Genomic DNA, 11,526 nt, shown 5'->3' with positions numbered 1-11,526 from the left:
TGATGTTTTAACAGTTTATTTTGAAGGTCATTTTAAAAACAAAGTTAAAGACAATCTGAGAAAAAACTGCACAGAATACACTCATTAAATAAGTATGTGATTAAATCAATAAGGGAGATATGTCTTCTTCTGCAACTCCAAAATAAGTTCTGCTGTCCTGATGATTCTTATACTTCCAAAATGGGGGGGGGGGAATCATGGCAATTAAAGTTGCCTCTTAATCATGTAAATCTACAGTGGAAACCAAATTTTTCTGTTCTTCCCAATAAGTCAGTTTCGATCTTCAAACTGTGCCTTGTTTTTTAAAAGATAGGATGCTAGAAATTCAATGGGATTTGGTGGTCTGTAAGGGAAAAGAAATCCAAAATTTAGAAATTTATATTCGAGACGTGTTAATTTAAATGTATTGTCCCATAATGAAAACATCTTTTTTTTTCTGTTTTTTTGGCCACACCGTGCAGCATGTGGCATCTTAGTTCCCTCACCAGGGATCAAACCTGTGCCCCCTGCAGTGGAAGCACGGAGTCTTAACCACTGGACCGCCAGGGAAGTCCCTTAAACATATTTTAAAATTAGGAGGTGAGAGAGAGGGGTTGTTGGAGGAAGGTGGTACAAAATTCCAGTTCTAAGTACTAGGGGTATAAAGTACGACATGACGACTATAGCTGACACTGCTGTATGATATACAGGAAAGTTGTTAAAAGAGTAGATCCTAAGAGTTCTCATCACAAGAAGAAAATTTTTTTCTTTTTTTCCTTTTTATTGTATATGTATATATTGTATATATGAGATCATGGATGTTAACTAAACCTGTGTGGTAATCATTTCACAACATATGTAAATCAAACCATCACGCTGTATACCTTAAACTTATAAAGTGACGTATGTAAATTTTTTCTCAAAACTGGAAAAAAATTTTTAATAAAATAAAGAGGTGTTATTTCATATTTATCACTTTTACATATGTTGCTGTTGCTGATAAAACAGGTCCAAAGATGAAAAGTTGGGGGAAACATCTACTTTAAACCCTACTATAAAAAGGCATATTTTAAAAAAAAAAAAAAAGGCATATTTAGAATTGATTTACAATGATCTCAAAACATTCTCCTAGCACTTTAAACAGCCTTTTGAACTAACTAGACAGAGACAATACTTGTTACATAATATTTACAGTTAATTTGATTAATTATTTTGCTAGAATGCTTACTTAAAAACTGTATTTACTAATAGAATGTTACTGTAAAACTTCTTCAAATTCTTTTCTTTTAGCATTTAAAGTAATATTTAGAATTTCTGATATATTGGCCTTCTCTAGAAAAAGAACAAAAATGCATAAAAGATGCCCATATTTTAATTGTCAGTAGTAGAGCCAAGACATATCTTGCAGTCAAAAATAAATCCTATTTTATAAATATAACAATCCAAAACAAATACTTATTGTTTATTCATTTAATTTTTTAACTTAACACTAAGTAATAAAAATAAATTAATTAAAAAATAAAACTAAGTAATACACCTATTCTAAATAACTCAGATATGTTCCATCAAGTTCCTTATCAAGTTATGTCAGTTTACTACAGTGTTCATTATTAGTCTTTGAGAAAAACATAATTTACACCCAATAAATGTTGACTAATGTAACTTACAACAAAATTTTCTTATTGGATTTACTTATACAAAAAGAATTTTTGTACAGAAAACATGTACAGAAAAGAGAAAAACTGTAATTGTGCTAATAAAGAAATGTAAATTAAAAAAACTTGGCAAAAAAAAGTTTATAACACGCATGCACTTGAGGCTATGATGACACCTAAAGAATTTTAAGGATAAACTTTTGGACAGAAATATGATATTATGTGTCAAACACTATAAAAATAGTCATGTCATTTGAAATAGCAAACCAATTCTTGGGTATTTATCATAAAGTAATTAAACAAAAGTAAAAGGGTATAAAAACAGATAAACTACCTGGTGATCAATAATAACAAAAGAAATTGGTCCTAAATGGTCAACAACAAGAAAATGGCTAAGTTAACTGTGATATTATAATTTCATTTATAATCATGAAGGCTCTGTAAAGATATGGGAGAAGTTTTATCTTATAATTTTAAGTAAAAAGGAGATATAAAATTACATGTATACCATGATTACAAATATGCATATGATCTAAGACTAGTAGAAAAATAAGTGTCTTAATTGAGATTATGGCTGACTTGTTTTTAAAAAAACTTCAGTATCTATAAATTCCTTATATAGTAAAAAATAACTATACATAACTCATGATATTTCAACTAGGGAAGTTTTTATTTTGCTTTTTCTGGTAACTCCATTTGCAGACACTATTATCTTACCTTTCCTTTGCAAGCACAGCAAGTCCTTGTAATAAGATAGGCACAACTGTCTGATCCAGATAGGCACGAGTTGGCAAAGACTGGAGATCCACTTTCTGTTTTGATGACTTTTCTGCATTAATTTTCTCATTTTCTACTATCCTCTAGTGAATTCAAAAAACATGCATGAATATTTAAAAATAACTAGATTATTTTGAGTGCTAAACGAAAATTAATGGAAATATAAAACTAACAGAAAAGGTAAATCAATGACTAGAAAGCTGATTGAACTGCAAATCTTTCTGCCAAAATAAAATCAGACCCATTTCTAAATTTCATTCAAGCATTTTCTGAAGGCACCATAATATCTCATTCTTTTAATGTCATATCTCCAGATCCTACACTTACTTTCTCTCTTTCTTTCTGCCTTTTTAGGAATAAATACAAGTCCCTTTTCTTTTCTTCATGAGAATACACCTTCTTACAATGTGCTTCAAAAAATCTGGACATGACACTAAGTAACACTGAATCACAGTGAGAAAACTAGTCCCGTTTCAATTCTTTTATCACAGATAATATCAAGGACAATGTCTCAGTTTGGCACTAACATGTCTTTAACACTTCTGTAACACTTGCTAAACTCCCTTCTTAACAGAGAGCAGGCTTCAGCTTAGAGACTTCAACTGGCAACAGAATCTAGCTAAAATTTATTACCACTGTTTTGTATTCACTGTTTTCATTTTTACGGTTACCCTCTACGGCAATGAGAATGCTTTTCCATTTGTTTCTTTTCTAAACAAATGCATCTATGATTTTTTTAAAAATTTAAGAAAAAATATAAAGTAAAATTAGCCAAAAAATAGAAGAAATGACTAATATGGGAAAGATCATTAATGTGATATTTAAATGATGTTTCGGAAATGATGACTTACACTTCCTCCGTCTAAGAACCCCCCAAAATCTGGGCCTTTCATATAAATTCACCTGACATCCAGAGCATCAAAAACTACTTTACTGGAAAACTTTGCCTTCTTCTGAAAATCTATCATTTCAGAAATTTAGAAATAAGTGGCTATCTCAAAGACAAAACACTATTAAGAGCACTTTCATTTAAATGATATTTGTTCCAATCATACTAGAACTGGATAGTCAACGATTACAAACAAACAAAAAAATTCTACACTTAATTTTTTTTTAAGAAAATTTTATTTTGTAAAAACTGAGAAAAAACTTTAAGCATATAACTACAACATACATACCTTGCTTTCCAAAAACACCTGCCAGAACTATGTCAGGTAACTTGTCTAGTTTTGCTTGTGATTTTTCAATCTAATTTTTGGACTTAATAAAAATAATTACCTATACTTATTTAATGTATGAAACAGTTATTTCATTTGCCCATGAATTAAGAAACTTATAGTTCACCAGTAAATTTCAACAAATACCCATATATGATAAAAACTAGTCAATTACATGACATCCCAATACCTTCATTAAGAAACAGCAATGGGCCTTCCCTGGTGGCGCAGTGGTTGAGAATCTGCCTGCCAATGCAGGGGACACAGGTTCGAGCCCTGGTCTGGGAAGATCCCACATGCCACGGAGCAAATAGGCCCGTGAGCCACAACTACTGAGCCTGCACGTCTGGAGCTTGTGCTCCGCAACAAGAGAGGCCACGATAGTGAGAGGCCCGCGCACCGCGATGAAGAGTGGCCCCGCTCGCCACAACTAGAGAAAGTCCTCTCACAGAAATGAAGACCCAACACAGCCAAATAAATTAATTTTTAAAAAGAAGAAAGAAAAAGAAACAGCAATGCCTAAGCAACTCTGATAGATCCTATAATAAGCTCCTAGACCAAATCCTCTCATTTATTTCATTTAAACATTTACTGACTATCCACTATGTGCCAATTGCTATGCTTACTTTCAGTAAAGTCAAAATCCTGAATTAATCTAAAAAATATACAGTTGATGCCTGAACAACATGACCCTCTGCCCAGCCAAAAATCCGCTTATAACTTACAGTTGGCCCTTTATACAGGCTGTTCCTCCATATCTGTGGTTCTGTATCTACAGTTCCATATCCGTGGATTCAAGCAACTGGAAATCGTGTAGTACTACAGTACTTACTACTGAAAAAAAATCCACTTTTAAGTGGACCCATGCAGTTCAAACCTGGGTTGTTCTAGGGTCAAATGTATATCCAACCACAAACACACACACACACACACACACACACACACACACACACACACACACAAAGATTAAGCTTTTAAGAGTGTAGAACAGTGATCACAAAAATGGGAAAAAATTAGGTGAATCCTATGATTGCCCCAGCTTACTGCATCCTGCCTAGAGAACTTATACAACAAAACCCAGGGAGAAGGACCCCAAGCAGAGCCCTGAAGTCTCCCTAAGTTGAGAAGACAGAGTTGAAAATTCAGGGAGACCAAGAGAACTAGAACTTGCAGAGAAGAGTACTGAAAAGGAAACTTTCACAGAGAGGAGAGAGTTGCATAGAAAGAGACTAAGAGATTGCCTTCCAGTTTTCAAGTGAGTATTTATCAGAGCATGAGTGTGAGAGCACTCTTCTTCCAAGTGGTTTTTTCTTCTGGCCTTGAGCAGTCCCCTCTTTTCATGTATGGTATAAGGACCTTATAACAGTATCCTTCCATTTCCTCTCCCCTGGCCTTTATACTATTGTTATCTTATATTTCTACATATGTTACAAACCCTGCAATTGATTTTTATTTTTCTTTAAAAAGTCAATTATCTTTTTTATTTTATTAAAAATTTTTTATTGTTTACTTAACATTATAGTTACTTTATTGCTCTAGAAAATTTAGTTTTTAAAACTATCAGATTACATACATAGTGATAATGAGACTACCCCCCCCCAACAATCAACTGTATATTATGAGGCTTCTCTAACTTGGTAGATAACTATTACAAAATTACAAAAATAGCTGGTTACAGTTGAGCTATCAAGTAGGTATCACATTTCTGTAGATTGAAAAGTTGAATAAAAAGAAAACTGATGTTACTGATAAGTCGCTGAGTGTATCTGAGAAATCCAAGCTACATGCACACAGAAAAAAAACTGGTTACAAAAACCATTACGTTACTCTGTATTAACATTTTGCAATGTTTTACAAAATGTGTGAGGGAACTACTCAAGGCCAGAAGAAAAAACCACTTGGAGGAAGAAGGAGGCACAAACCCTGGAGCTCACACAGGCCAGGAGTAGTTCATGTTCCTGTGACCCACGATGGGAAAACCTCATAACACATGAAGCACTGGGTAGAATACACAAAAGGAAGAAATTAAGTCTAAACTAAAGGTTGGTCTGGTCCCACCTAAAAAAGCTTAAAGGCAAACCTCAAAAGATCAAATTGTTTCCAAGTAACTTAACCGAGTCCTAGAACAAAGCCCAAGAGTATATGAAGAAATACAAAAATAACCAGTACCCAACAAGGTAACATTCATAATGCCCAGCCTCCAATAAAAATTACCAGACAGGCAAAGAAGCAGAAAAAATTACCCATAATGAAGAGAAAAACCAATTCACAGAAACAGACACAGAAATGATACAGATAGCATAGGCAATGCCATTAAACCAGTTATTATAATATATTCCATATGTTCAAGAAGACTGAAGAAAGAATTAGTAAATTAAGCTAACAAAATACTTGAAAATATTTGAAGAAATAATGGCTGAAATTTTTTCAAATTTAATGAAAACTCTAAACCCAAAGATCCAAGAAACTCAATGAATCCTAAGCACAAGAAACATTAAAAAAAAAATTACGCCAAGGCACATTATAATCAAGTTATTTAAAACCAGTAATAAAATCTTAAAAGCACAAAGAGAAGACGTTAACTACAGAGGAGCAAAGATAGGAATGATAGCAGACTTTTCAGCAGAAACAATGTCAGCCAGAAGACAGTGGAGCAAATACTCAGCAAAAATACCTCAAAAGCAAAGGCAAAATAATTACCTTTTCAGACATTCAGAACCTTAAAGAATTCCTTCCCAGCCAACCTCCACTACAAGAAATGTTAAAGAAAGCCCTTCAGGAGGATGGGAAATTATACCAGCTGGATCTACACAAAAGAATGGAGAACCCAGAAATGACAATTACACGGATACACGTGAAACACTCCTTTCTCGTAGTGTTTAAATCTCTTCTAAAAAGATAATTGGACGGAAGTCAAGGGAGCACTTCCGGGTTCAGCAATAACCTGGAGCCGGCGGCGTTAGGTCGGCCGTCTTGGGCCTTGCTCCGCAGCTCCGCCTTCACTCTGGTCTTTCTAGAAACCCAGCTGTGCTCTCGGGTGTGCCGGACAGCCTCCCAGACGCGTGTGTAATAAGCCCCCCATGGTGGACACGGCCCCGAACGGCCCCCAAGAGGCGGGCGCAGTGCAATTCATCACGGCCAATAAACTGGCCACGGCAATGCGTTGCTTTCTCGCTTGTTCATAGTTTACTGCTCTTTGTTCTGCCTCTTCTTGGGTTGCATGAAGTAGCAAGCTTTTACCAACGTGCTTTGCTGGCAAATGCTCTGGCTAGTGCTCTGAGGCTGCACCAAAGCTTACTACACTTCCAGTTAAGCAGAGCATTCCTGGCCCAGGCTTTGTTAGAGGACAGCTGTCACTACCTGTTCTGTTCACTCATCTTTCTCAATTCCTACCCCGTTACAATGAGTATTTCCCAGTCTTGTTATTTTCTTCGCTTCATACTGCCACATACACGAAAAAGGTGCCTTGATGCAAAGGGTTCAAATAGTTTACCTCTGCTGAGACCTCTCGGATAAATTCAGCGCTAATCAATATTCTGAAATTCATTGCTTGTCATGAAATATTCTTGATGCCTGCCACAGTTTTAATGCTTTTTAGGGGTCAAGGAAGTTTGCTCCAGTCTTTTATATACCATAGATTCCTTACTGTTCGATACCCCTCTAGAAGAAATCCATATTATTGGACCTTGTTTAATGAACGGAGGATTGTTGTTGAACATCTAATAAGGAAACCTGCTTGCCCACTGTTTGTGAGAAGACTTCGTCTCCAGAGCATTGTCTTTATAAGCAGACTGGCACCAACAGTTGCATAGTTTAACATCCAGCTAAGTTATGGATGTTAAATAAGCACTGTTAGCTGCTGGTACTTCTGCTAGGGATGGTTAATTCCAGGTGTAAAACTGACCTCACTGCAATTTACATAATTTACATAAATGCATCTCAAAAGAAGAATAATCATTTTCCTGGCATGTTAAATCAAGCCTTTTAAACACTTTCTGAGAAACTTTATTGTAATGTGTTGTTAATAGTTAAGGAAATTTAAATCTTGTGATAAATGTACCAAAAATTCTTTAGACGCTGCTGTGTCTTTATCATGAAGTACCTTTATTTCTCTTGGAAAAATAGCTCTAAAATTCGTTTTCATCTAATTAGTAACCTGAATTTATATCTGGCATGAGTTCATTATGGTAATATTAACATGTAAATTCAGTATATTTTGAGACAGTATTCTTTTGCCATTCAGTAATTTTGGTTGATGATTTTAACAAAAACACTTCCCACTATTTAATTTCAAATTGTTTTTAAATTGATTTTGTGCTGCTTTGTTAGGACAGTTTTATTTTGGATGTACCATTATAATAGGAATTCTATATGTATCTTATGCTATGATCTTCCAAAATTTTATTTTCATAATTACTTCTGTGGCTTTGAATATTTTAAAAGGCCCAACTGTAAGACTGTTAGCCAATTGGGTTAAATACTTGTGGTCACCTAAGCGTTTTACATAAAAGAGCAGTAGTCAGACAGTTTTCCTTTCAGAGACCCATTGAGTAACATTTCTCAAATAGGAAATCCTTCTTCTAGAAATGTGCACACATAGGTTTTAGTATTATTGTAGTTTACACAATTACTTAGATCAGATTCTTGACTGCCAGTTTTCTCGGTTTCTTAGGCTTGAATTTTCATAGACAATTGCAGCAGTTCAGATGCTTTCTGAAAGGAATGTAACTGAAGACTGAGCATGTGACTAAACTTGGTATCTGTTCTGAAATACTGAAGACTATACATACTTACCCATCAAATCTGATTTAAAAGATTAAACAGAAAGGTTTATATAGATAAGGTTATTGAATAGAAATGGGGCCAGAGGAGTTGTGGAGGAAATAGTGTGCATTTCAATGTTGTAATGCACAGATAAATTTGGGAGAACTGGATGTGTTATGATGTGATTTTAGTTGTATAATATGTTAAATACGTTTGTTGAGCTTCCATCAACTCCTTTATAAAATTCATTCTGATCTTTATTATTGTTGCATGATAAGAAATGTTTAAAACATTGCAAAATGTTAATACAGAGTAACGTAATGGTTTTTGTAACCAGTTTTTTTTCTGTGTGCATGTAGCTTGGATTTCTCAAATACACTCAGCGACTTATCAGTAACATCAGTTTTCTTTTTATTCAACTTTTCAATCTACAGAAATGTGATACCTACTTGATAGCTCAACTGTAACCAGCTATTTTTGTAATTTTGTAATAGTTATCTACCAAGTTAGAGAAGCCTCACAATATACAGTTGATTGTTGGGGGGGGTAGTCTCATTATCACTATGTATGTAATCTGATAGTTTTAAAAACTAAATTTTCTAGAGCAATAAAGTAACTATAATGTTAAGTAAACAATAAAAAAATTTTAATAAAATAAAATAAAAAGGATAATTGACTTTTTAAATAAAAATAATCAATTGCAGGGTTTATAACATATGTATAAATATAATATATGATAACAATAGTATAAAGGCAAGGAGAGAGGAAATGGAAGGATACTGTTATAAGGTCCTTATACCATACATGAAAAGATATGATACCACTTGAAGGTAAATTGTGGGAAGTTAAACTTCCGTCCGATAAGTCCTAAAGCAACAACCTAAAAAAACTGTAAGTCAATAATGGACATAAAATGGAATTCTAAGACAAAAAGCAGCAGCAGCAGCTGTAGAGTAGTGGTTTCCAGACTCTGAGATATCACAAACAAGTAAATTAAAAATAAAATAATACAGTGAATGAAGGGACTAACATAGGGTTGTTAACTCTATTTTACCAAGTAAAAACTTACAAACAAACAAGCATAATTATTATTTTACTATCACCATAACTCATAAAAGAACAGGCATTTTAAAATTATGGAAGCAAGAAAACCAATCACCAAATAATGTATCATCAGTACTCACTCCACTCTCCTTAGTTTTTTTCTCACTCTACCATGGAAATTGGTCTGAGGGTTTGAAAAACAAAGCATTTGGTATCACTGCTCTACTGTATTATGGCTCTGCCTCCATACACAAGCACCATCAAGAAAAGACTGCTGATGCCTAAAAAGAAATCTCTTAAATGATAAGTGGCATAAAGTATCTTCACCTGATTCAGCATAGCAGTTCAATTAAAAACTGCATTATGAAAAGACTCAGATTTTCTTAACCCTGATAATCCAACCAACAAACATTCCTAGAAATTTTATAGGCAGAGAGTAGTCACTCCACATGCCAGGGAACTCTAGTTGGTCAAGATCAGCAATACAATTTAATTCCACCTCAAAAATGTCAGCCTGCTTAGGTTTAACACACAGCTCTCCACTTACTTCCTAGTGATCTTAGACAAGTTACTCAAATTCTCTGAGCCTTGCAAGACTGAAAATACATGGAAGTTACTTAGGAGTGTGCCTGGCACATAGTAAAAGGACTAATATTAGCAGCTATTACCATTATTACTCTGCTTGGAAATGCTTCTGCCCTCATTTATCCAAACTTAATTATTGATGATGTCTCCCCACCCACCTTGTAAAACACCCACATCTCTTCCAGGAACTCTCTGTTTTCCTAACCAATCCCACCTAGCTCTGGTTAATTCAACTGTTCCAGCATTTATTCATTCACTTACAAAGTAACTTCTTCTTTTAGACAGCAACTTCTTAGTACCTGTATGAAAAAGCTCTATAAAAGTATACCTTCTTTTGTACATTTTTCACATGTACTCTCTGAATTCAGACTCAACCATGTAAGGCAAAAACAGTGTCCACTACCTGTTATAGCTTCCAATGGCACCTACTACTGAACTCTGCAAAGATATCAACATTTACTAAATGTTGACTTCACCAGCACACTATTCTGCTACAAATACAATGGGCTTCTTAATTGTGATGTGCAGTTTTTCCAATGCAGTATCCCAACAGAGCATTAGTAGCCACCAGGCAAAAGTATTCTGAGTCTCCATCAGTAATGTATGTTTGTTTCTCTATATCATTTTCAAAATTCAACCTCTCGACTCAGCTGATGTGTACGTCTGCATACAACGAAGTATTAGTACCGCTAATAAAACAAGTTGCCCATAATTTGATACTATTTCGTTCGTGACGATAAAGTTTTTCCTTGTGCAAAGCAACCTAGTAAAAATGAAACCCAAGTTTTCCCCAGTTCATAAGAGACGCAAAGATACGGCATAGGAACTGGGCAAGTTACCTCGACGTTGTCTGTGAGACCGTACTCAGAGTGGGGATTTTCTGCAACCTAGAAAACAAAACACCGGTCACAGAAACATCAGCCACTCTTCCTTGCTTCACCGCCACCCTGAATCCAGGGCCTTCTGGTACCTGCGTCTGTCCCTCCAGCATCTGCTCTGGTTCCATGGTGCACCCTGCAAGTCACAGTCCCCGGATACCAGTCTTGGAAAACAAGAAAAACCGTGAGTTACCCGGGAGATTTCAAGACGAAGACACCAGGATGGAGTCCAGCCCAGCCGCGACCCCGCCCCTCACCCCCACCTGGGCGCGGAGCACCCCGAGCAGTAGAGGAACAGGGTGGGACAGTCCACGACCGGGCGCCCGCATCAGGTCCGGAAGCTCCGCCGTACTCCCAAGAACCTAGAAGAGGTAGAGAAAAGGGGAAAGGGAGCTGATTACCCGCGCCCAAGCCGTTCGTTCTTAAGAGCCCTGCACCGAGCCACCAACTCCCAGCACAAACCACTTCCGCCGTAAGTGACGGATGTCGCACGACTGCCGCGCCTGCGCAGAACTGCCAGCGGGGGCCGGGCTGGGAGGGATCCAGACCGGCCCTGATTCTACTAAGATAGTCTTTGCGGTAAGAAGTGACCTGGAGAAGTTGTGGCCTCGGGGTCTGCCAAAGACT

General features: G+C 35.9%; 1 protein-coding gene and 1 pseudogene across 2 annotated transcripts; one reads left to right on the top strand and one right to left on the bottom strand.

Annotated features, from left to right (window-relative positions):
* On the bottom strand, positions 1 to 11,389 carry DPY30 (dpy-30 histone methyltransferase complex regulatory subunit). Of its 2 annotated transcripts, none has more exons than XM_022574136.2 (5): positions 11,301 to 11,389; positions 10,992 to 11,063; positions 10,861 to 10,908; positions 2,352 to 2,494; positions 1 to 343 (listed from the first exon to the last, which is right to left on the bottom strand). In XM_022574136.2, the coding sequence occupies exons 2-5, from the start codon at positions 11,025 to 11,027 to the stop codon at positions 271 to 273; spliced, it is 300 nt and encodes a 99-aa protein (XP_022429844.1). In that variant the 5' UTR covers positions 11,028 to 11,063; positions 11,301 to 11,389; the 3' UTR covers positions 1 to 270. The 2 variants fall into 2 exon arrangements, with proteins under 2 accessions (XP_022429844.1, XP_022429843.1); XM_022574135.2 differs by lacking the exon at positions 11,301 to 11,389 and adding an exon at positions 11,163 to 11,294.
* LOC149747783 (transmembrane protein 33 pseudogene) lies at positions 6,421 to 10,352 on the top strand (annotated as a pseudogene).
* Positions 11,390 to 11,526: the final 137 nt, after the last annotated feature.

This window comes from Delphinapterus leucas, chromosome 13 (assembly GCF_059928025.1).
Source record: "Delphinapterus leucas isolate spDelLeu-1000000601 "Yukka" chromosome 13, BTC_Dleu_Yukka2, whole genome shotgun sequence".
Lineage (NCBI taxonomy): Eukaryota > Metazoa > Chordata > Mammalia > Artiodactyla > Monodontidae > Delphinapterus > Delphinapterus leucas.
The sequence above is the reverse complement of the archived record's forward strand: the minus strand, read 5'-3'. Positions and strand labels throughout refer to the sequence as shown.

What these genes read in the sequence shown, in the direction of transcription:
- DPY30 (XM_022574136.2), bottom strand. Translation starts at nt 11,027, where the DNA reads ATGGAACCAGAGCAGATGCTGGAGGGACAGACGCAG. An exon ending in TGCTGGAGGGACAGACGCAG is followed by an intron (nt 10,909 to 10,991) that starts GTACCAGAAGGC and finishes TTTGTTTTCTAG; the next exon opens with GTTGCAGAAAATCCCCACTC. An exon ending in GCTGTGCTTGCAAAGGAAAG is followed by an intron (nt 344 to 2,351) that starts GTAAGATAATAG and finishes TTTCCCTTACAG; the next exon opens with ACCACCAAATCCCATTGAAT.